Source organism: Schistocerca cancellata, chromosome 1, assembly GCF_023864275.1.
Source record: "Schistocerca cancellata isolate TAMUIC-IGC-003103 chromosome 1, iqSchCanc2.1, whole genome shotgun sequence".
NCBI lineage: Eukaryota > Metazoa > Arthropoda > Insecta > Orthoptera > Acrididae > Schistocerca > Schistocerca cancellata.
In genome coordinates this window covers 1,086,717,434-1,086,742,062 of record NC_064626.1, presented here as the reverse complement: position 1 = coordinate 1,086,742,062, position 24,629 = coordinate 1,086,717,434, and the positions used below count along the sequence as shown (strand labels likewise).

The 24,629-nt window shown below is 41.9% G+C and overlaps 1 protein-coding gene across 1 annotated transcript in view; it reads left to right on the top strand.

Annotated features, from left to right (window-relative positions):
* Positions 1 to 15,054, top strand: part of LOC126163008 (GPN-loop GTPase 1) — a 58,990-nt gene extending 43,936 nt beyond the window's left edge. Inside the window, exons 4-5 of the mRNA XM_049919873.1 lie at positions 8,887 to 9,128; positions 14,846 to 15,054. Coding sequence (XP_049775830.1) covers positions 8,887 to 9,128; positions 14,846 to 14,952 — 349 coding nt within the window. The 3' untranslated portion in view covers positions 14,953 to 15,054. The remainder of the gene's footprint in view (positions 1 to 8,886; positions 9,129 to 14,845) is intronic.
* Positions 15,055 to 24,629: the final 9,575 nt, after the last annotated feature.

Below are 24,629 nucleotides of genomic sequence, written 5' to 3'. Positions count from 1 at the left end.
AGGTTGTAGTGAGGCAGTGTCGGAATAATGTCACAATATCAGTAGGAAAAATATGTGCTATGCATGAGATAGCTTCTTTTACCAGAATCATGGTAAATAGCAACACAATATCAAAACTAACGAGGATATCATCTGGGCCCATGCTCGTTTCCTTTAACTTGTCAGTGAAATTAGCTGAATTTTTAATATGACTGTCAGTTCTACCAACACAAGATTGCAGCATTGAGGCAAGGTGTCTCTGTGGGTGAGACTACCTACAGCACTGAGAGTTGGCCTCAAAGGAACCTCACGTTTATGCATGTTAGGTAATCCATAGAGTCTAAGTGGGTACACTACTGTTTTACAAAGCAGCTTCCTATCATCGGAGGAGAAAGAAGATGCTTTCACCTGGAATGGTCATTTTTAAAATCTTCATAGTCAGATCCTTTTGAAGTTTTTTTGTAATTGAAAGGAACCAAAATATCATTGATCTTTCCATGATAGTCCTCACTCTTCAATATGGTGGTGGCTTTATTCTTAGCTGCAGTAAGAACAATAATGTTTTAATCTGCGTTGATATCCCTCAGCACCTTCCTTTCTGCCTGCGACAAATTACTGTTAGGTGGCTTACATGTACATAAAATCTTAGCTGTTTCCATCTCAGTTACATCAGTGGACTGCTGTGGAAGCTAACAGATACCTGCCTCAGTACTTGTTACAATATGCTCAGCGGGTATGTTTTGGGGCATCACAGCAAAATTGCATCCTTTGGCTAGAACAGAAATTTCAACTTCTGACAAATCTTTATCAGACAGGTTGATAACAGTTCGAAAATTGTCCGCAACTGAACCCCCTGAAATGTTCTCATGTAAGTTAACAAACTTCTTCTTCTGTCTATTTACTGATATTTCTGCATTAACTTCCACAGTTTTCAATGATAGACCTTCAATCTTATTCCAATCATCACACTGAATAGCATTACCAATAACCAAGTGGAGATCAAAAAACTTACTGCTGATTCTGCCAGTGAGATGGAATGTTGGGCCGTAAGATGTTTAGAAAGGCCACACATACTGATCATTATCTGCATAAAGATTCAAACCACCACCTTCGACAAAAAAGAGGTATAATAAGAACCTTGGTAGACAGGACATACAAGATTTGTGAACCAGTTTATTAAAAAGATGAGATTGAACATCTATGGTCACCTTTCATGAAGAATGGCTATTCTAGTAAGCAGATAGATCAAGCACTTTGCTCTAGGTAGAGAATCAGGAGCAACGACGACCAACAGTTGCCAATGGCAAGGTTTTCTTCCGTTCATTAGTGAGGTCACAGATCACATTAGGAAAGTATTAAGCAAATATGGGGTGGAAACTATTTTCAGACCCACCAGGAAAATAAAAGAAATTTAATATTAGAAAAAGATGCACGACATCCTTTGGCTACACTGGGGCTATATAAAATTCCTTGTAGTTGTGGACAGGTTTGTATCGGTACCACAAAGAGAAGTGTTAACACCCATCTTGTTGAACATAAGAGGAATTCCCACCTGGGTCACATGGACAAATCAGCAATAGCAGAAAACGTTTACCAGGTAGGTAATCATGAAATAAAATTCAGCGAGACAAGCATTATATCTAATACCTCACATTATTAATATGAATATAATAGAGGGAAACATTCCACGTGGAAAAAATATATCTAACAAGAAAGATGATGAGACTTACCAAACAAAAGCGCTGGCAGGTCGATAGACACACAAACAAACACAAACATACACACAAAATTCAAGCTTTCACAACAAACGGTTGCTTCGTCAGGAAAGAGGGAAGGAGAGGGAAAGACGAAAGGATGTGGGTTTTAAGGGAGAGGGTAAGGAGTCATTCCAATCCCGGGAGCGGAAAGACTTACCTTAGGGGGAAAAAAGGGCAGGTATACACTCGCACACACACATATCCATCCACATATACCACATTATACCTTACCACATTATACATCCGCATATACTCACATTATTATGCGCGCGTGAATAGAGAGGCTATCGAGCTCAATAAACACGATAATAATTTTAACAGGAAAGAGGAACACGTTAAACTGGATAAAATCTGGATGTCAGCATTGCAGCAGAAGCATGACAATCAATTACTTTCAATCAAGAATGTTGGCATTACAGAGACAGTCTCATAGCTGACACCCCATGATGGGCAGTGATGCCCTCTGCACTGTCTATATAATCAGCATTTCTTTGAGTTCTCTTTGCAGTTTGTAGCTTTACCTTGAAGGATTTCTCCTGCAGCCGGAAACAAAATGTCAGTGGAGAGTTTTATATATTGACCATAGTCTGTCAGCCCGGAAGTTTTAAGTGAAGACAATATCGGCCGTGAAAGCCTACATAGTTTGATGATTTTCATCCATTTGCTAGACTTTGATGGAATTAATTTATGAACATTAGATTATTACAATCACTCCTTTTTTGTGCAGAAGTCAGAGGCATCCCATGTGGATGAGCCAACAGAAAATTTTGACACTCATTTTTTCATATTTCCTTCCATCTTTTCCAATGCACAGTGTGACTCACATCTACTGTGAAAAATTAACTGCACAACATCAGAATAGAAGGATGTTTTCCATATAGTAAATCTCTTATGGCAAAGAAGAAGAAGAAAAATACTTTTGCAACTTAAAACAAAGTGGAACATCTGTCCATTTACATAGAATGCCTAGAGGTTAACATTTCACTGACAGTGACAATCATAAATCTGCTGTTAAGGTCATATGTAGTGTATCAGTAGCTAATAATAGCATATTTTATTTGTAGGAACACTTACATGTTGTCTTAGAATAAGTCTTGACAATTTTTTGCACAACATTTCAAATAATAATTCCTCTTCTGCATATTCACAAAATAATCTGGAAAAATGGCCTGTTGCCTTTCATTCACATCAGTACTATACCATACTGTGACTCTAGTATTGATTTTATGCTGGTACTTTTGTGCTATCAAATGTATATTAGTGCATTTTGTGTATCAAGATAGCAAAAAAAATCGGTGATAACATTCCAGCCACAGAGATCTATATCCTTGCACTAATGCTTCTAATGTCAAGTTTTGTCTTAGCTTCATTTATCTCCAATTTGTATTCTTTGAAAAGTATGCTAACCATTACATTCTGCAGTTCTTCAAAGTCTCCTTGGTTTAAGTTCAAAGGGTTATGTCACCTGCAAATCTTAGTTTTGTATCTCCTTCCCTTACACTTTTATACCTCCTCTGAATGTGTATAATGTAAGAAAAAAATAGATTGTTCCTTACTGTAAATATGACACATTAAATTGCAAACAGGCACAGCTAAAAGACACTGACACGTAAGCTTTTCACCACAGCTTTCATCTGAAAAAGAAAACAAACATTCATTCACACAGGCAAGCACACCTGACATACACATGACCATCATTTTAGGCAGCTCGGGCCGGAATGCAGCTGTCATTTAGAATGGAAGCAGCAGTCTGGAGGGGGTGGGGAAGGGGAATGGTAAGGGATAGCACTGTGGGGGGGGGGGGGGGGGAGCACAATCTGGTGGAGGGTGCCGGTCTAGACTGCCAGCAGGCACTGCGACAGGAGGCCGTGGGACAGGGAGAGTGGAGGGATGAAGCAAAAAAGTAGAGGCACAGGGAAAGATGGACGAGTGCTTTGGAAGAGAGCAGCACACAGAGAGGGTGGGAGATAAGAATAGGGAGGAGGTAAAAGGATGGAGGGGATGGAAACAGTTGGGTGGAGGGGATGGGGAGAGACTTTTACTGAAGGTTAAGACAGGATAATATCAGAAGTCTTGAATGTATTTTAAGGGAACTCAAGGGTAACTGCTATCTCCACAATTCAGAAACGCTGGTGATGTAGGGTAGGATCCATGTAAAGAAACAGCCATTGAAATTTAAAAAAAAAATGGTTCAAATGGCTCTGAGCACTATGGAACTTAACTTCTATCATCAGTCCCATAGAACTTAGAACTACTTAAACCTAACTAACCTAAGGACATCACACACATCCATGCCCGAGGCAGGATTCAAACCTGCGACCGTAGCGGTTGTGCGGTTCCAGACTGTAGCGCCTAGAACTGCTCGGCCACCCTGGCCGGCCCATTGAAATCAAGCATGCTATGTTCAGCTGCATGTTCTACCACAGAGTTGTCTACTTTGCTCTTGACCACAATTTGGTGGCAGCCATTCATCCTATAAGATAGGTGGTTAGTAGTGACACCAATATAAAAACCTGTGCAATGATAGCAGTGAACAAGTGTATTGCATGGTTACTTTCACAGTGGCCAGGCCTCTGATGGGGTAGGATAAGCCTGTAACAGGACTCTAATGAGAGGTTCTAGGTAGGTGATATTGGCAGATCTTCCACAGGAATATGATCTATGCGGCAGGTGTTTGGCATGATAGTAACATATGGATGGACAAGGATGTTGTGGAGGATGGGTGGGTGACAAAAAACCACTTTAATAGGGGCAGGAAGGATTTTGGGTAGGATGTCCCTCATCTCAGGGCATAATGAAAAGTAATCAAAGCCCTGGAAAGGTATGTGGTTCATTTGTTCCAGTGAGGGGTGGTACTGGCTGATGAAGGGGGCCTCCTTTGTGGCTGGTTCTAGAGGATGGTGCGAGAATTGGGGATGTGAGGGGAAATGGCATGAGAGATGTGTGTGTAGACTAAGTCTGGGGAATAGTGCCTGTCTGTGAATATGTTGGTGAGACCTCGGCATACTGGGTAAAGGAATTCCTATCATGGCAGATATGCCATGTGACCAGGCTGTATGTGAGGGATTTTTTGGCATGGAAGGCATTACAATTGTTGAAATGTAGATACTGTTGATGGTTTGTGGGTTTAATGTGAACAGAGGTGTGCATGGAGCCATCAGAGAGGAGGAGAAGGACAACATCCAGGAAGGTGGCATGTTAGGTTGAGGAGAACCAGGTGAAGTGGATGGGAGAGAATATGTAGAGGTTGAAAAGCAATGAAGGTAGAGTGTTTTGGCACTGAGTCCAGATCATGAATGAATTGGTACAAGACCAGGATTTTGGCATTTTGGGATGCAGTTGAGATCTCCTCCAGATGGTGTATAACGAGGCTGGCATAGGAGGGTGCCATGCATGTGCAAATGGCTGTGCCACAGTTTTATTTGTATATCATGCCTTCAAAGGAATTACGATGAAGTTGCTAAGGTGTATGAGGAATGAGATGGTGAGTTTGAAGACTGAACAACATTGGAAAGGTAGTGTTCAACAGTGGCAAGACCATTGGCATAAGGCATAGTGGTGTACAGGGAGGTGGCATCAACAATGACAAGTTGGGATCCAGGAGGTAAATAGGTGGGGATTGTGGAGAGTCAGTGAAGGGAGTGGTTGGTATGTTTCGTGTGGTGGAAGGTGACCAGTGGCTAGGGGTCACCAGCCAGGAATTCCTTACTTCCAACCTAGCCTCACCATCCTTCCCGAAGTCCCTTCCTCAAAACACCAACCTTTCAGCAGAAAAAAGGACAGCCATATGCAACCTCAAAACAAATCCTGACCTAATCATTTTACCTGCAGACTAAGGTTCTACTATTGTTGTTATGAATCACAGTGACTACCTGGCAATTATTTGAGTCCTCCATCTATAATGTCTGCCAGGGTGATCCCATCCCTGAAGTCCAACATAAAATCCTATCCCTACCTAAGCCTTTAGGCCCTTTCAGAACCTCTCCCCTCAATCTTTTTCCTTCTTCACCCCACATGACACCCTGCAAACCCAACTTCTACATGCTCCCTAAAAACAACAAACCCAACAATCCTGGACACCCCATTGTGGCTGGTTATTGTGCCATCACTGAAAGAATTTCAGCCCTCACTGGCCCACACCTCGAACCATTTGCCCATAATATAATCTCACATATCAAAAATACCAACCACTTATTTCAGTGACTCTCCACCATCCCAATCCCTTTACCTCCTGGGTCCCTACTTATCACTGTTGACACTACCTCTGTGTACATCAGTATTCCTCATGTGCACGGTTTTACCGTTTCCAACGTCCTTCCAACTTAAAACCCACCACGTCATGCCTCATACCACATACTATCTTTATCGTAACTCACAACTACTTTTCCTCTGAAGGGAAAGTATACAAACAAATCTGCAGCATGGCCATGGGCACTTGCATGGCACCCATGTATGCCAATCTGGTTATGGGCCATCTAGAGGAGACCTTCATAGTCTCCCAAAATGCCAAACTTCTAGTGTGTATCAGACTTATTGATGATATCTCCACATCTCAACTCAGTGGCAAGACACCCTATCTTCATTCCGTCTCAATCTCAACACCTTCCTGGACATTGACCTTCTCCTCTGTGATGGCTCCATCCACTCCTCTGTACATATTAAACCCACCAACCACCAACAGTATCTGCATTTCAACAGCTGTCATCCCTTCCACACCAAAAAAATCCCTCCCATACTGGCTGGCCAACCAAGGACAGCATATCTGCAGTGACGGGAACTCCCTTACACAGTATGCTGAAGATCTCACCAAGGCCATCACAGACAGGCACTATTCCCCAGACGTAGCCCATAAACAGATCTCTTACTCCATTTCTCCTCATACCCCCAATCCTCCCACCACCACCCAAGAACCAGCCACAATGGAGAGCCCATTTTGTCACTCAATACCACCATGCACTGGAATAACTGAACCACTGAACCATATCCTTCCCTAGGGCATTGACTACCTATCATCATGCCTTGAGGTGAGGGACAAGCTAACCAAGATCCTTCCCACCCCTACTAAAGTGGTGTTCTGTCACCCAACCAACCTTCACATCATCTTAGTCCATTGCTATGTCACTCACAATCCCAACCCCTGGCCATAAGGATCATAGGCCTGTGGAAGACCTAGGTGCAAGACCTGTCCGACCCACCCAACCAGCATTTCCTATTCCAAACCTGCACAAGGTTATCCTATGTCATCATAGGCTGAGCCACCTGTGAAAGCAGCCCTGCAATGTACCAGCTCTGCTCCAATCATTGCACAGCTTTTTATGTTCGTATATGACCGAGTGAGGTGGCGCAGTCGGTAGCACACTGGACTCGCATTCGGGAGGACGGCGGTTCAATCCCGTCTCCGGCCATCCTGATTTAGGTTTTCCGTGATTTCCCTAAATCGCTTCAGGCAAATGCCGGGATGGATCCTTTGAAAGGGCACGGCCAATTTCCTTCCCCATCCTTCCCTAACTCGAGCTTGCGCTCCGTCTCTAATGACCTCGTTGTCGACGGGACGTTAAACACTAAATCTCCTCCTCCTCCTCCTTTATGTTCGTATGACTACCATCCAACTGTCCAGCACGATGAATGGCCAAAGACAAATTGTGGCTGAGAGCAAAGTTGACCACCCTGTGGTTCTACATGCAGTTGAACATAACATGCTTGTTCAATGACTGATTCACTACCCAAGCCATCTATATCTTCCTCTCCATCACCAGTGGTTACCCTGACAACACATTCTCCACTCCTGAAATTATCCCAGCATCAACATACAGTAATAGTCTGTCCCCACACCCTCTACCCAACCAGACAGAGCTTTTCTAACCCTCCCCCCCCCCCCCTCCCCCCATACAGTGCTATCCCTTACCATTCCCCTTCCCCGACGCCTCCAGACGGCTACTCTCATTCCACATGACAGCTGCATTCTGGCCCAAGCTATCGGAGATGACAGTCATGTGTGCATGAGGTGTGCTTGCTTGTGTAAATATATGTGTGTTTTCTTTTCTAACAAGGGCTTTGCCGAAAGCTTATGTGTAAGTGTCTTTTAGTTATACCTGTCTGCAACTTAATGTGTCATCTTTACAGTAAGTAGCAATCTATCTTTCCTTTACATTTCTCTAGACCCCTTAATGATACAAAGGATCATGACTTTTTTCAGTTAATTCTTCCATAACTAAAAAAATGTGGCTAGTCAAAAATCAGTTAGAAGAGTCACCTAATTGTAATACCCTTGATCAGTTAAGGTGAAACAGAATGGGTCAAGTAGGAAATCAGCAGTAATCCTCAATTAATTTTATTCCCTTCAGTCATTTCCTCACATTTACTAAATGAAACAATGTTTGAATTTGAAAACTGTTTTTTTTTCTCCTGTCATGTCCCAGAGTGCCCCAGGGATCTAAAACACTAAGAAGAATCGCTTCTCGGCTTTTGGCAAGATCAATGTGTAGTATTCTGTATTATATGATAAAGTAACATAGTTAATCTTACAACCAACAAACGAAAGTGGGCCAGTAAGTAGCTCCTGTTGTGCAACTTGATTTGGAGTAAAACCAAAAGAATCTACTGTCTTGTAGACAGGCATTCTTGAACGACGATATACTCTTCTCCTCCTGTAGGGCATTGCTGTGTGCTGCGTGCAGCTGCCTCGACGTTCATTCTCGTTCTTCTCTTGTTCCTCGTGTGAATAAAAAATGGCTTGTCTGTAGTAACAACACATGTCCCATAATTCCTGTCAGTGACAACTCCAAGTGCAAATGTTCTGTAGGCTATAATATCTCTGTCATAATATGACTCCAATCCACAGCCTAGCCTACAGAACATTAATCATTAACCTTGATGGGTGCGGGAGTTCTGACTCCTGGGGAGGTGGGTGGGTTATATTCATTGCCCGCGGCCTAGCGGCGGCCGGGCGAAGCTCGTTCAAGGTCACGCGCCAAGATGGCGGCGCACACAGCAATGAATATAACCCACCCACCTCCCCAGGAGTCAGAACTCCCGCACCCATCAAGGTTAATGATTTTGTTTTTCTTTTTGTATTTTATTGTAGCTGAGCTTTGTCATCATGATGCAGATATGTCAAAAAAAGTGAAGTTTTTTTTTCCTTTTATTTCAGAGATTATCGTGTTGAATGGGAAAAACTGAAGAAAGAGAAACAAGAAGAACAAAGAAAGCAACAAGAAGAGAAGTTAGAAACCTTAGCAAAGGACAGTGAGCAGGGAAAGGGAGAACCTGTTCCACTAATAACCCAGATTAGTGCCGGAAGGGAACTATCTGAAATTTACCTGAAACATCCAGCAAATGAGAGCAGTGAAGATGAAGAAGGCGAGGAAGATATAGTACAGAAGAATGACGAAGGTATTGTCAATATTAAAACTGTTGTTGCTCCAATTCTTACTACTGTTACTACTACTACTACTACTACTACTACTACTCTTGTTGCTGCTGCTAATGCCACAACTCTCTTGCTGTTACCCTTAGTAGTGGGTAATTTCCCAATTTAAAGTTGTTAGTGAGTTCCATAACAAAAGTTAAAAGTTACCAAAAATATCCACTCTTAATGTAATAAATGGTATTTTGTGGCCTTCAGTCTGAAGACTGGTTTAATCCATGTCTCCACACTACTCTCTCATGTCTACGCGTCTTCATCTCTGAACACCTGTGGCAACCCATTTCCATTTGAACCTGCTTACTGTATTTATCTCTTGATCCTCCTCTATTATTTTTACTCCCCACAACTCACTCATGACCAAATTGAACATATCTTCATGCCTTCTTTCTTTTAGTCAAATTGTGCCATAATTCCACCCCCCCCCCCCCTCCCCCCCAATTTGATTCAGTACCTCCTCATTAGTTACTCAGTCTACCCATTTGATCTTCAGTATTTTTCTGTAGCATGACATTTCAAAAGGTTCTATTTTCCTCTTGTAGTAACTGCTAGCTGTCCATGTTTCAGTTATGCACAACGCTACACTCCTTACAAATACCTTCAGAAAAAACTTCCTAGTAATTAAATTTATATTCGTCTGGCTCTAGCTGCCAGAGACTGTGGTTATGTGTGCGTGAGTTGTTTTTGCGTGAGTATGTGCACTTGTGTATGTTGTCTACTTTTGACAAAGGTCTAGTTGGGCGAAAGCTAACTATCAGACAGTCTTTTTGGAGTGCCTTTCTGCAACTCAGCATCTCCGCTATATGGTGAGTAGCAACTATCCTTTCCATTATATTGTTACAGTCCATCCTGGATTTTCCATGGCTAAATTTATACTCAATATTAACAAACTTCTCGTAGTCATAAATGCTTTTCATTCTATAGCCAGTCTGCATTTTAAATTCACTTTACTTTGACCATCATCAGAGATTTTGCTGCCCAAACAGCAAAACTCATCTACTACTTTTAGTGTCTCGTTGCCTTCAACATCACTTGATTTAATTCAACTATATTCCATTATCCTTGTTTTACTCTAGGTGACATTCATCTTATAACCTCTTTTCAAGACACTATCTGTTCCACTCAACTGCTCTTCCAAGTCATTTGTTTTCTCTAAGAGAATTACAGTATCATCAGCAATCTTCAGAGTTTTTTTATTTTCTCTCCCTGAATTTTAATTCCTTTTCAGAATTTCTTCTTGTTTTCCATTACAACTTGCCCAGTGCACGGATTGAATAACATTGAGAATAGGCTACAACTCTGTCTCATTTTATTGAAAATTATTTGGTAGTGTTCATCTGAAAGAGCATGTGACTCATATCGCATATAATGCCCTCTTGTAAGGCCAAAATAGGTTGTGATTTTCAGTAAAAACAATTAAGGAGCAGCTATTTCACACTTTTATTAGTGATGCACTGCCACCAACACCCAATCAATTAGTTTCTTACTAGCCAAGACACTAGGTTTAACTACACTGCTGGCCATTAAAATTGCTACACCAAGAAGAAATGCAGATGATAAACAGGTATTCATTGGGCAAATATATTATACTAGAACTGACATGTGATTACATTTTCACGCCATTTGGGTGCATAGATCCTGAGAAATCAGTACCCAGAACTTCCACCTCTGGTCGTAATTACGGCCTTGATACACCTGGGCATTGAGTCAAACACAGCTTGGATGGTGAGTACAGGTACAGCTGCCCATGCAGCTTCAACACAATACCACAGTTCATCAAGAATAGTGACTGGCATGTTGTGACGAGCCAGTTGCTCGACCACCATTGACCAGACGTTTTCAATTGGTGAGAGATCTGGAGAATGTGCTGGCCAGGGCAGCAGTCAAACATTTTCTGTATCCAGAAAGGCCCGTACAGGACCTGCAACATGTGGTTGTGCATTATCCTGCTGAAATGTAGAGTTTTGCAGGGATCGAATGAAGGGTAGAGCCACTGGTCATAACACATCTGAAATATAACATCCACTGTTCAAAGTGCCGTCAATGTGAACAAGAGGTGACCGAGATGTTTAACCAATGGCACACCATACCATCACGCCGGGTGATACGCCAGTATGGCGCTGACGAATACACGCTTCCAATGTGCGTTCATCGCGACGTTGCCAAACACGGATGCGACAATCATGATGCTGTAAACAGAACCTGGATCCATCCGAAAAAATGACGTTTTGCCATTCGTGCACCGAGGTTCATCGTTGAGTACATCTTCACAGGCGCTTCTGTCTGTGATGCAGCATCAAGGGTAACCGCAGCCATGGTCTCCGAGCTGATAGTCCATGCTGCTGCAAACGTCGTCAAACTGTTAACTGTTTGTGCAGGTGGTTGTTGTCTGCATTTCTTCTTGGTGTAGCAATTTTAATGGCCAGTAGTGTAAAAGTTAAGTAATGGTAAAGTTCACTTGGTCGCAAAATAATCACTCACTGCATGCGACTTGAATATTAAAAGTACCAACTGACTTCAAAGCCCTGAATTATTTCCAAGTGTTGAGCTCGCGTCAACAAAATGTTTTAAGTCCTATAAATGCTCTGTGGTACTCTGGTCACCCAAGTACATGGCCAGCCTATAATCCTGATTGCTCACTGATAAAGGTTCTCCAGCTCTAGTATGCAAGCTTATTTAAAGACTCGGTCACATGACCACTGCTCTACTCAATACATTCACTTATGACATGATTGCCATTCAGGATGCTTTAAAATAAATTCCACATACTGTATATACAGTCAGAACATATAATAAATACTCTTGGGCAGTTAGCAAACTTGTTACAAAACATTAGTATCTTACTTTTTTTAATAATAATTAACTTAATGAAAGTCATGCTACATCTGGCATTACAGCATGATGATATTCAATCCACAAGTTTTAAATATATTATAAACATTGAATTATAGTTAAATAAACATAGTTGGATAAAAGAAGGCTTGACTTGCACTCAGCTTGTCTCATTACTGTGATTCACAAGCTGTATTTAGATTCCTCTCAGCATGCCTATAAGTCATTTTATGTATCTTCAGTAAATATTACACTTCTGACTCTATATTCCAACTTTCTGGGGCCACCATCTTAGATCACTCAGCACACTTGCTGTCTGCTGTTCCCACACTACCCCATCCACCTGGAAAATTCCCACTGAATGCTGCTTCCTACCTGAGCCCATCTCCTCCTGGGCCTTGTGTTCCTCCCAGCAAGCTATGGCCATCTCACTGTGCAATGGCAGCAAGCATCTCGCCATACAAAACTTAGTGCTAAAGGACTTCATGTGAGCCAGACACTTGAAATGTGACAGCAGAATCACTTACATTATCTCATTAATAATACTCAAATTTTCACAACATTCTGTTTGTTACTTTCTCATGATGAAGTCCTACTTTAAGATGTCTAGGACATTTGTATTGGTTTGCCATTCTCCTATTACATGATTTTCTTTATTTTATTAAATGAAAAGCATAATAAATTTGCAGTTTATTGTTATCTTATCATGAAGATGAAATGGGAGATACGATACTGCGTGAAGAGTTTGACAGAGCACTGAAAGACCTGAGTCGAAACGAGGCCCCGGGAGTAGACAACATTCCATTGGAACTACTGACGGCCTTGGGAGAGCCAGTCCTGACAAAACTCTACCATCTTGTGAGCAAGATGTATGAGACAGGCGAAATACCTCCAGACTTCAAGAAGAATATAATAATTCCAATCCCAAAGAAAGTAGGTGTTGACAGATGTGAAAATTACCAAACTATCAGTTTAATAAATCACAGCTGCAAAATACTAACACGAATTCTTTACAGATGAATGGAAAAACTGGTAGAAGCCGACCTTGGCGAAGATCAGTTTGGAACATTCCGCAGAAATGTTGGAACACATGAGGCAATACTGACCCTACGACTTATCTTAGAAAATAGATTAAGAAAGGCAAACCTACATTTCTAGCATTTGCGGACTTAGAGAAAGCTTTTGACAATGTTGACTAAAGGTGGCAGGGGTAAAATACAGGGAGCGAAAAGCTATTTACAATTTGTACAGAAACCAGATGGCAGTTATAAGAGTCGAGGGGCATGAAAGGGAAGCAGCGGTTGGGAAGGGAGTGAGACAGGGTTGTAGTCTCTCCCCGATGTTATTCAATCTGTATATTGAGCAAGCCGTAAAGGAAACAAAAGAAAAATTCGGAGTAGGTATTAAAGTCCATGGAGAAGAAATAAAAACGTTGAGGTTCGCCGATGACATTGTAATTCTGTCAGAGACAGCAAAGGACTTGGAAGAGCAGTTGAACGGAATGGACAGTGTCTTGAAAGGAGGATATAAGATGAACATCAACAAAAGCAAAACGAGGATAATGGAATGTAGTGGAATAAGTCAGGTGACACTGAGGGAATTAGATTAGGAAATGAGACACTTAAAGTGCTAAAGGAGTTTTCCTATTCGGGGAGCAAAATAACTGATGATGGTCGAATTAGAGAGGATATCAAATATAGACTGGCAATGGCAAGGAAAGCGTTTCTGAAGAAGAGAAATTTGTTAACATCGAGTATAGATTTCAGTGTCAGGAAGTCGTTTCTGAAAGTATTTGTATGGAACATAGCCATGTATGGAAGTGAAACATGGACGATAAATAGTTTGGACAAGAAGAGAATAGAAGCTTTTGAAATGTGGTGCTACAGAAGAATGCTGAAGATTAGATGGGTAGATCACATAACTAATGAGGAGGTATTGAATAGAATTGGGGAGAAGAGGAGTTTGTGGCACAACTTGACTAGAAGAAGGGATTGGTTGGTAGGACATGTTCTGTGGCATCAAGGGATCACCAATTTAGTATTGGAGGGCAGTGTGGAGGGTAAAAATCGTAGAGGGAGACCAAGAGATGAATACATTAAGCAGATTCAGAAGGATGTAGGTTGCAGTAAGTACTGGGAGATGAAGAAGCTTGCACAGGATAGAGTAGCATGGATGGCTGCATCAAACCAGTCTCAGGACTGAAGACAACATATCGCTTTAAAATTTTAATCAAGATGTCATTGTCAAAATGAAAATGCAATGTTAAGATGTCAACTTACATTGTCATTCTGGGCAGTATGTCAACACTCATGTACTTTTCAAAGTGCTGCATTTACAATTTGTGGCTATTCATCTTGCTTATGGCATTTAGTTTTCCTAGAGACAGTAATATTAGTTACTAAGAAAGAGATAGAGGGGCTCAGTACAGCCGATAGATACACAAAACAGAACAGAAAATTTACGTTCTTAGCTTTCAGAACTTTGTTGCTTCGTCAGGGAGGAGAAAGGGGAAGAAAGGGAAGAAGGGAAAGTGGATTCAGTTACTCACAACCCAGGTTATGAAGCAACATGGAAAGGTAAACAGGGAGGGTAGCAAGGATGGAGGCTTGGTTGTCAGAGGGAAGCCAAAGATATTCTAATATATAATATTTCTATATAATAATATTTCTATGTAATAATATATAATAATTCTAATATATAATATTAGTTACTGTCGACTAAGTCTATGTTACCTGTTGAATTTCTCTTTCAGACAGGAACTCTGTAAGTCTTGTCTTGTAATGCAATTCACGTTCACCTAGCTTAACTTGAAATCTTAGTTGTTAAAACTTGCATGCATCTTTCCCTCTTTCAGATTTAGAAGAAGAAAAGGAAAGAGAATCATTCATGAACTTTCTCAAACAACAAAAGAAGATACAGGAGCAAAGAGTTGAAGCTGCAATGGAACAGAATAAGAATTAAGGAGTGTTCACAATTTTGTAATTGTTACCATTTGTGAATAATGGACCCTGTAAAACATTTCAAATTTATATGATTTTAATAAACCACTTATTTTTTGTAGAAGTTATTTACTAGAATGCCATACCTATCTTGCCATTTATGAAACACTAATGAATATTGTAGATATATAAAAAAGTGCAAATGATAACATGCCATACATAGATTTATAACTTGAAAGAAGAAACACTGTTGAACATGTATGAGCCTTAACACTACCATTGAAAAACTTGTGTAGCATACACCATTATTTTGTGTGTGAAATGGCTCTTAACCCTCCGACAGTCGCGCATGTATCTGTGAGATACATGACCTACTTTTTCTCTAATATTACCGCAGTGAACAGTGGTAACAGTTTGCTGGCTCACGACATCTTGTGTCATACCTTTCTTATTGCTTCACAGGAATTTCAGTCTTGTCCCGATACTGACAAGGTCATAAATGAGTCAGGTGTGGGAACGTGTACTGCCTGTATCACTCAGATACAGCGCGCCTAGTCGGGTAACGCTTTGTCGCTGCTAATGACTGCAGCTGTTGCATTGTTTGCAGCGTACACAAGTCGGCAGTTGCGTTGTTGTCTTATAAATGAAGCAACGTTTCATTGTAGCTACATGTACTCTCTTTCAAAATGAGTAAACGATATGATCTAGAAAATCCTAAGGATTTGGAAGAAGTACATCGCCTTCTTCTCGACGATGATGTATCCATTGAAGATGAAGATGATCTTGCGGAAACTGATTCAGAAACCGACGATATACTCGAAACACGATCTGTAGACTCGGACACAGATCATGAATTTGATGAAGAGGAAAATAATGAAGCGCAGGAAACTTATGAACATTATTATTTTGGTGAGTAGAAAAGACAATAAATACGCTTTCAGATGTAATAATAACAATATCTAATAATGGTGTAATGTACTTATTTTTTATTTTAGGTAAGGATGGAACTAAATGGAGGAAGGTGCCTTGGAAAGCAACACAGACACAGCCTCATAATATACTAACCAAACTGCCTGGGGTAGTTGGAGGCGCAAAGAAAATGGTAACTGAAATTGACTACTGGAGCCTATTCATCAGTAATGATATCCTAGATCTAATTGTAGTCAACACTAACAGGCATATAGCTGATCTAAAAGGAAACTTTGCTCAAGGACACAGACGCAACCGAAATAAAAGCCTTTCTTAACTTGTTATACCTAGCTGGTGTGTTCCGTGGTGGACGACAGAATGTTCACGACTTCTCGACAGCAATTGACCTTGGTCTGAATATTTTTAAAATGACCATGTTCGAAAAACGTCTCCTGTTCCTAATAAGATGTGTTCTTTTTGATGATGGAGCCACAAGACAAGAACGGCGCAAGACAGAGAAATTAGCAGCCATGAGGGAAATGTTCACCATGTGTTTGAATAACTGCAAGACACATTACTCGCTCGGTCAGAACGTCACAGTTGATGAGCAGCTACCAGCAATTCGAGGCCGGTGTGGATTTCACCAGTTCATACCATCCAAACCATCTAAATATGGCATCAAAATTTTCTGCCTATGGGATGCCAATCTTTATTATACTTACAACATGGAAATATATTGTGGATTACAACCAGAAGGACCCTTTCAGAATAACAACTCCGCCAAAGAAGTAGTTCTGAGGCTTGCCGAACCAATATATGGGACGGGTAGAAACATTACAGCAGATAACTGGTTCACTAGTTTGGAGGTAGTAAGAGAACTGCATAAAAGGAAACTGTCGTTTGTAGGCACAATTAGAAAAAAACAAGATGGAACTGCCATTGAATTTCGTAGCACCAAAAAGTAGACAGCAATATGATAGCGTATTTGGCTACAGCAAGAATGAAACCCTTGTGTCGTATGTTCCGAAAAAAGGGAAAACTGTAGTCCTCCTTTTGAGTATGCGTGTATCGTCAAGTGAGGTTTCGGAAGGTTTAGAGAAAAAGCCAGCAATTATTCTACACTATACTGACACCAAATCTGGAGTTGATGTAGTTAGCCGGCCGGAGTGGCCGTGCAGTTCTACGCGCTACAGTCTGGAGCCAAGTGACCGCTACGGTCGCAGGTTCGAATCCTGCCTCGGGCAGGATGTGTGTGATGTCCTTAGGTTAGTTAGGTTTAATTAGTTCTAGGCGACTGATGACCACAGAAGTTAAGTAGCATAGTGCTCAGTGCCATTTGAACCATTTGATGTAGTTGACAAACTCTGTGCAACCTACAATGTAGCTAGGTCAACAAGAAGATGGCCTATGGTGATTTTTTTCCACCTGTTGAACATTGCAGGCATCAACTCAAGAGTAATTTTCTTGGGCAACAAGAATAAATACTCAAATCGGCGCGAGTACCTCAAAACTTTGGCTCTGACTACTGCAAGATCATCTCATAAGAAGAGCTCTTATTATGACTCTACCTGATGATATAAGGTCAATGCTAGTGAAGTACAAACCTAAAGGAAAAGAGCAAGAAAATGCTGAACAATCCTTGGAATCACAAAATAAGAAAAGAAAAAAGGTGCCAGTCATGCTACAGGGAGACAAAAAAGACTTGTCTCAGCAAGTATGCATGTGAAAGATGCGGTACACATCTTTGTTTGCAAAAGCACGCAAAAATAATTTGTGAACAATGTCTTTCTGTAGAGGACAATCAGTAAAAAGAGACATGCTTTGATTAGCTCAATAATTTATTTGTATCTATAATAAAATCAATTTTTAAAATAATTTCATGTACTTATCCATTACAAAATGTCAAATATTTCTGTTAATTTGAAAGTGTAATGAGACTGATGTTCACTTCTGTATTTGTAAAATCTGTAAAAATAAATGTAACTGCAATTTAAAACAAAAACAAAAGAAAAAGAACCTGTAAACAAACAAAAAACCACAAAAATCGTCGCATGTATCCACGAGATACATCACAACTGGTGGCGTCATGAAAGTTGACGCGCCTGCTGGAGGGTTAAAAGCTACGAAGTAATTCTCACATAATGATTAAATTATCAGTGAAGATATACTACTGACATTCTTGAGATACATGGGAGAGCCAACCATGACATAACTATTCTACCTGATATGCAAAACGTGAAAGACAGGCAAAATACCATCAGACATCAGGAAGAATGTAATGATTCCAATTCCAAAGAATACAATTGCTAGCAGATGTGAATATTATGGAACCATTGGTTTAATAAGACATGGCTACAAATTACAAACGCAAATTATTTCGTTAAGAATGCAAAGAATGATAAAAACTGACCTTGGTGAAGATCAATTTGGTTTCTGGGGAAATGTAGTAAATGTGAGGCAGCACTCAATCTACAAATTAGAAGATAGATGGAAAAAAAAGGCAACCAACCCTAAATTTATAGCATTTATAAATTTGTATAAATCTTTTGACCTGAATACACTTTTTAAAATTCTGAAAGCGCCAGGGATAAAATACAAGGAGCAAAAGTTATCTGGAACTTGTATGGAAACTTGTGTGTGTGTTTTTTTGGAAACTAACTGTTATAAGAATTAAAGGATAGAAAAGGGAATCAGTAGTTTAAAAGGAAATAAGACAGGGTTGTTGTGTTTGCCCAATGTTATTCCATTTAAACATTGCGCAAGCAGTAAAGGAAACCAAGGAAAAATTTGGAAAAGGGATTAAAGACCAGGGAGAAGAGATTTTCTTTAAGGTTTGCTGACACCGTTGCAGTTCATTAGAGCTGGCAAGGGCTCAGCTAAAAGAAATGGATACTGGACTGAAAAATGATTAAAGTATTGAAGTGCAGTTGAAGGAAATCAGATGATTCTGAGAGAATTGGATTAAGAAATTGAGACAGTAAAAGTCATATATGAGTCTTGATATCTCAGATGAAAAAAAAAAATAATGATGACTGCAATAGAGAGGATATAAAATGCAGACTGGCAGTAATAAAAAGATAAATTTGTTAACATAAAATTGTGTCAGAAAGTCTTTCCTGACATTATTTGTTCTATGGAAGTGAAAAGTGGACAGTTAACAGTCCAGATAAGAAGAGAATATAAGATTTGAAATATGGTACTACAAGAAAATTTTGTATCCCGCCTGGATAGGCGGCATGTGGGTCTGCTCCTGTGAACTGCTTCTGTAATATAAGTCAAGAGTGAAGGAAGCGAGTAGGAGCAGGAGAGGTGAAGCACTTTGGTACTGCATGTAACTTTAACACTTTTCACTAGAGTCAAAAACACAAATAAATATCAAAGGCATACATAACTTTGGCTAGGATGAGCACATAGGTGTGAAGCTGTAGTCCATGTCTAACCTAATACAAAGTCTTGATAGCAAGCTAGCCCACTTGGTAGTCGAAGCAATATTTCCAGGTCATCTGCTCTTGATGAAATGTAACTGAAATCAAGACAGTACTCGCTGAGCTCCATAGCGTCAGCCAGAGGGCGCTGTTGTGCTGTGGTCAGTGTGAATCTTCTCTCATAGTGCCAGCTTACGAGAGCATGCACCTACGTTGTGGCATCGTAACTATTGACACCACATCCCCTCCCCCCTGAAACAGTGCACCATTGTGGAATAGGGCTTCTGACAGCAGGGAGAGGGACCCAGGGGCAGCGCAATTAAGGGGGCAGACATCTGAACTGCCGGGACATGCTGCCCACCCACATCCTCGAACTGCTCGCGAGGGGGCGAGGAAAACGCCCCTTGCAAAAACTGCCCAGTACGCACACCTCCACTGGGTATTCTCAGATGAAGAGGCGGAGCAACAATGTCCATGGGTGATGGCGGCGGCGGCGTGACGTCAGCCTCAGAGTCCATCGGCTCTGGCACCGTGGAGGAACCCGACAGTGATGCAGCTGGAGGTGGGACCGTGGCGGGTACGAGAGGCACCCGCACGACGTAGCAGACCGGACCAGCAGCGCAGGCAGAGGCGTCTGCACCATAGTCGCAAGCAGCAGAGGCACTATCGTTGAAGGTGTGGGTTGTGGTGTTGGAAGCCGCGAGGCATCCAAGTCTGGCGGAAAAGAACCAGCAGCAGAAAACTGAGGACGGCACAAACAGATCTGGTTCCGGTGTTGCTTGACAGTGCCGAAGGTACCAGAAATTACAAACAAGGCACAGCCAAGCTGGCGAAGAATGCACTCTTGCTCCCAGCGCTACCTGCCAGAGAAAACAGGATAGAAAACCAAATCATGTGGCGCCAAGCCAGAACGAGGCGCAGCAGTGGGAGCATGCAGCGGCAGGTGCAACAGCTGCAATAGCAACCGATGTGTGCAGCCATGTAGCAGTTCTGCTGGGGAATGGGCGCCGCGCGGCTGGGAGCGATATGAAGCAAAGAAAGTCCATAGCGCACACTCGCAATAGTGCATGGCATGCAACTTGTTCAGCTGCGACTTAAACGTACACACAAAGCGTTCAAGTGGGGGTGGGGGTGAAACAGGACTGAGGTCAGATGGCGAATGCCATTAGTAACACAGAACGCTTCAAACTCGGAGGACACAAATTGGGGGCCATTGTTAGAGACAATAACTTCAGGAAGGCCCTCAATGCAAAAAATAACCATCAAGGTCCGAATAGTACTGGCAGATGTGGTAGAAGACATAAGTACAACAAAAGGAAAGTTGCTGTAAGCATCAGTGATTATCAAGCAGCGGGTGTCGCAGAAAGGACCTGCAAAATCAATATGAACGCGCTGCCAAAGTGCAGTACGAGTCAGCCATGCAAAGCAGCACTGGCGAGGTGCAGATTGGTGCTCCGCGCAAGAGCGACAATTAGCAAGCAAATTCTCAATTTCGTTATCAATACCGACCCAAGTGCAGTGACAACACGCTAATTGATTCATCCGCACTATACCCCAATGACCAGCGTGCAGTAAGCAGAGGATTTCCGACTGCAATGAACGAGGTACAACCACATGAGACTGATCATTGTCAGTTCGTAACAAAATAACACTGTGGTATACAGACAAGTTGTGGCGTTGCGCAAAGTAACGTCGAACAAGGGGATCACTAATTTACGTAGCAGACAGAGGCCATTGAGTACGAATATACTGCAAAACAATCTGAAAAGAAACATCAGCGGCTGTCGCAGAAGCAGTGTGATGAAAATCCACCAGAAAAACATCAGTGAAATCCTTATCTTGTGAATCAGTGAACATGCATGACAATTTTGAAGAATCAAACACTATGTCAGGACCAATAGGTAGACGAAGCAAAGCACCAGCATTGCCACGCTGGGCGGTAGGCCTAAACAAAGTTTCATAATTGTAGTTAGGGTATACAAAGTTATACAAAAACAAAGACCAACATTGCGACTTTTGTGAAGTATGGGCTGGAACTGGCTTGGATGGGTAAAACGACGACATCAAAGGATATGATCGGTGACTAAATAGAAGTTAGAAGTTGTGACTGTACAAAAAAATCATGAAACTTGGTCACTCCATATACAATAGCTAAAGCCTTTCTCGATTTGAGAATAGTTTTGCTGGGCAGAATTGAACAATTTAGATGCAAAAGCAATCGGGCATCGACAGAAGTAAAGTGGTGCGAGAGAATCGCTCCAATGCCATGAGAAGATGCATTGACAGCCAATACAACTGGTTTGGAGGGATTGTATGGAATAAAACAGTGATCACCCAAAAAAGCAGATTTTAGCTTGCGCGAAGCAGCGTCACATTCCGAAGACCAAACAAAAGGAAAGGCGCTGCAATGTGCACTGTGTTTGGTATAAACCAAACACAATATGTAATTTTGCCTAACACAGACTGAAGTTCTTTCAAGTTCCTGGGTGCTGGCTAGTCCCTAATCACATGGAGATGGGACGGTGACAGGAGGATACCCTGTCCGTTAATCATATGTCCTAAATACTGAATCTCAGTTTGAAAAAATTTGCACTTGTCTCTGTTACACTTGAGTCCTGCCTGCAAAAGTACAGTAAGTTCTGCAGATGTTTGTCAGGGGTGCGACCTGACACCACAGTATTGTCCAGATAATTGGAACAACCAGGAACAGTGGCACACAACTGCTGCAAGTAAGACTGAAAAATAACAGAAGCTGAAGCACAACCGAATGGAAGGCGGCGAAACTTAAACAATCCAAGGTGGGTGTTGATCACAAAACATCGCTGCGTCTGTTTGTCAAGCGGAATTTGAAAGTATGCGTCCTACAATTCAATCGTGGAAAAGAATTTACCCGCACCAAGCTTATCAAAAATGTCTTCAGGATGCGGTAAGGGAAACATAGCTACCACGGTCTGAGGACTGACTGTAGACTTAAAGTCAGCACAAGTGCAGAGCCGACCATTTGGTTTTTGCCACACACACTGTTGGTGAAGCCCATTGCGAAGCAGAAACAGGTTCAATGACACCTCTTTCTTGCAAACGCTGAAGTTCAGCAGCTACGGCATCGCGCTCTGCATGCGGGACTGCACGTGCATGCCACAAAATAGACATGGCATTGTCTCTAACTACAACATGTGCTGCAAAGTCTGTGGCACAACCAAGGCCATCAGAAAAGAGTTCAGCAAAATCGTCGCATAGTGCGACCACACTGACCGCATGGTACAAGCATTGACGCAAAGTACATTATCCCGAATTGCGAGGCCAAAAAGTTCAAATGCGTTCATGCCAAAAATGTTCAGAGCACTACTAGAGTGGAGCACATGGAAAGATACTGTTTTTGTCATTGCACCATATGTGGCTTGCAAAGTACACATGCCTAGCACTGAGATTTCCTGTCCAGTAAATGCAGTCAGCGTGAAATGCGAATGACGAAGTGGGGGTCAACCAAGCAAGTCATACGTTAATCTGTTGTGAAAAGAAACAGTCGCACCAGTGTCCAGCTGCATGTGAACAGAATGTCCACAAATGTTCAAAATCACAAAAAGTTTATTCGAATCACCCTGAATGCGAAAGGAAGCACCTGGAAGAACTTGTTCATGCACACTACGAGCTGTAGAAGCACGTGAAGCAGAAGGCTTTGAAAAAATGGCTTTAATGTCCATAGGCTGATGATTGGAACTATGATCACGTCAGTTTCCATTGCGGTGTCGTCCCCGCGATTCACACGAACTTGCAACAGTCTTAGAATTAGTGTGTCTCTTACTTCACACAGCTTGCACATGTCCTCTCTTATTGCAAAAATAACACTGTACATGGCGGGATGGGCAACTGTCACGTGGGTGGGCAAGAAAGGAGTTCGGATAAGATTTCAGTTTCTTAGTGGGTGCCTGGGTGGAAGTTTGTTTACTTGCGTGCGAGCAGCACGGCGTGGCTTCCTGTGCTGGGGCAGGGTGGGAGGGCATGTGTTGTGCCTCGCTAACAGTACACACACCCGAAGTCACGTCAAATGTTGAAGTAGCCATATCTAATGTATCTTGTCTGTCAGCAAGTCTACTACTTCCTGCAAAGACAGGTTTTTAAATCTTAGGAGTTGTTCGCGGATGCAGTGATCCACCACATTCTGCGCTATATGTCCCAAATCATGATATCCGCATAGGAGAGTCCACTGGAGCAACTAAAGTCACAATCAAATGTTAGTCCCTAAAGGTCAGCTAACCATGATTTATTTCACTAAGTAGGACTACGCCGGAGACAGAAAAATTTGTTGCAAGCAGTTATCACATGTACATTGTCACAGAAGTGGGAGTTTAAAGCTTCTATCACTTTGGCATAAGTTTTAGTTTCAGGATGGGTGATGGGAAACAATTTTAGGAGCACACAGTATAATACATCACCGGCGTTGGCAATGAAAAAGGCAAGCCGCTCTGTACCTGGTATGTTGTATGCGGCAAGGTGGGCCTCGAGCTGAACAATGTACTCTGGCCAGTATTCAGAATCTGGATTGAAGGCACAGAATGGCGGCGCTGTAGGCATCATCTGTGGCACAGGCGGGGGCATCGGAGGCACCGAGGCAGCTGCAGTTTGTAGTGTGACAAGTCCATTCACAGCAGCAAGCATCTGAGTCATTTGCTGAGCCTGAAGCCGTACAATATCGGACAGCAAAGTCTGTTCCTGTTGCGAAGCCATCGTTGACACAAAATGATTTCTTAGAGTGAAGGGTGGGAGTGCACATTCACTCAGTTACAAGGAGATCGAACAAAAAAGATAAAGCAGTACCGAGCAAGAAACATCAGTAAGGGGAGAAAAAGATGGCACGCTCTGAACTCCACAGCATCGGCCAGAGGGCGCTGTGGTCAGCATAGTTAGTCTTCTCTTGTACTGTCAACTTATGAGAGCGTGCACCTGTGTTGTGGCATCATAACTATTGACGCCACAGAGAATACAGAAGATGGGGTAACTAATGAGGAGATAATGAATCGAAATGGGGAGGAAAGAAATTTGTGGTACAACATGACTAAAAGAATGGGTTGGTCAATAGCACACATCCTGAGGTTGTGAAGAAAAGTCATTTTCATAATGGAGAGAAGTGTGAGGGTTAAAGATTATAGAGTGAGATGAAAACTTGACTACAGTAAGTAGGTCCAAATGGATGTAGGTTGCAATAATTGTGCAGAATTGAAGAGGCTTGCACAATATTTACTAGTGCAGAGAGCTACAGACTGTAACCACAACAACAACAACAACCAACTTGACTGAGAACGCTCCATTGGTAAAGGATGGTGGTGTTCACTTATTTATCCCACCCCTTGACCCATGAGACAGCATT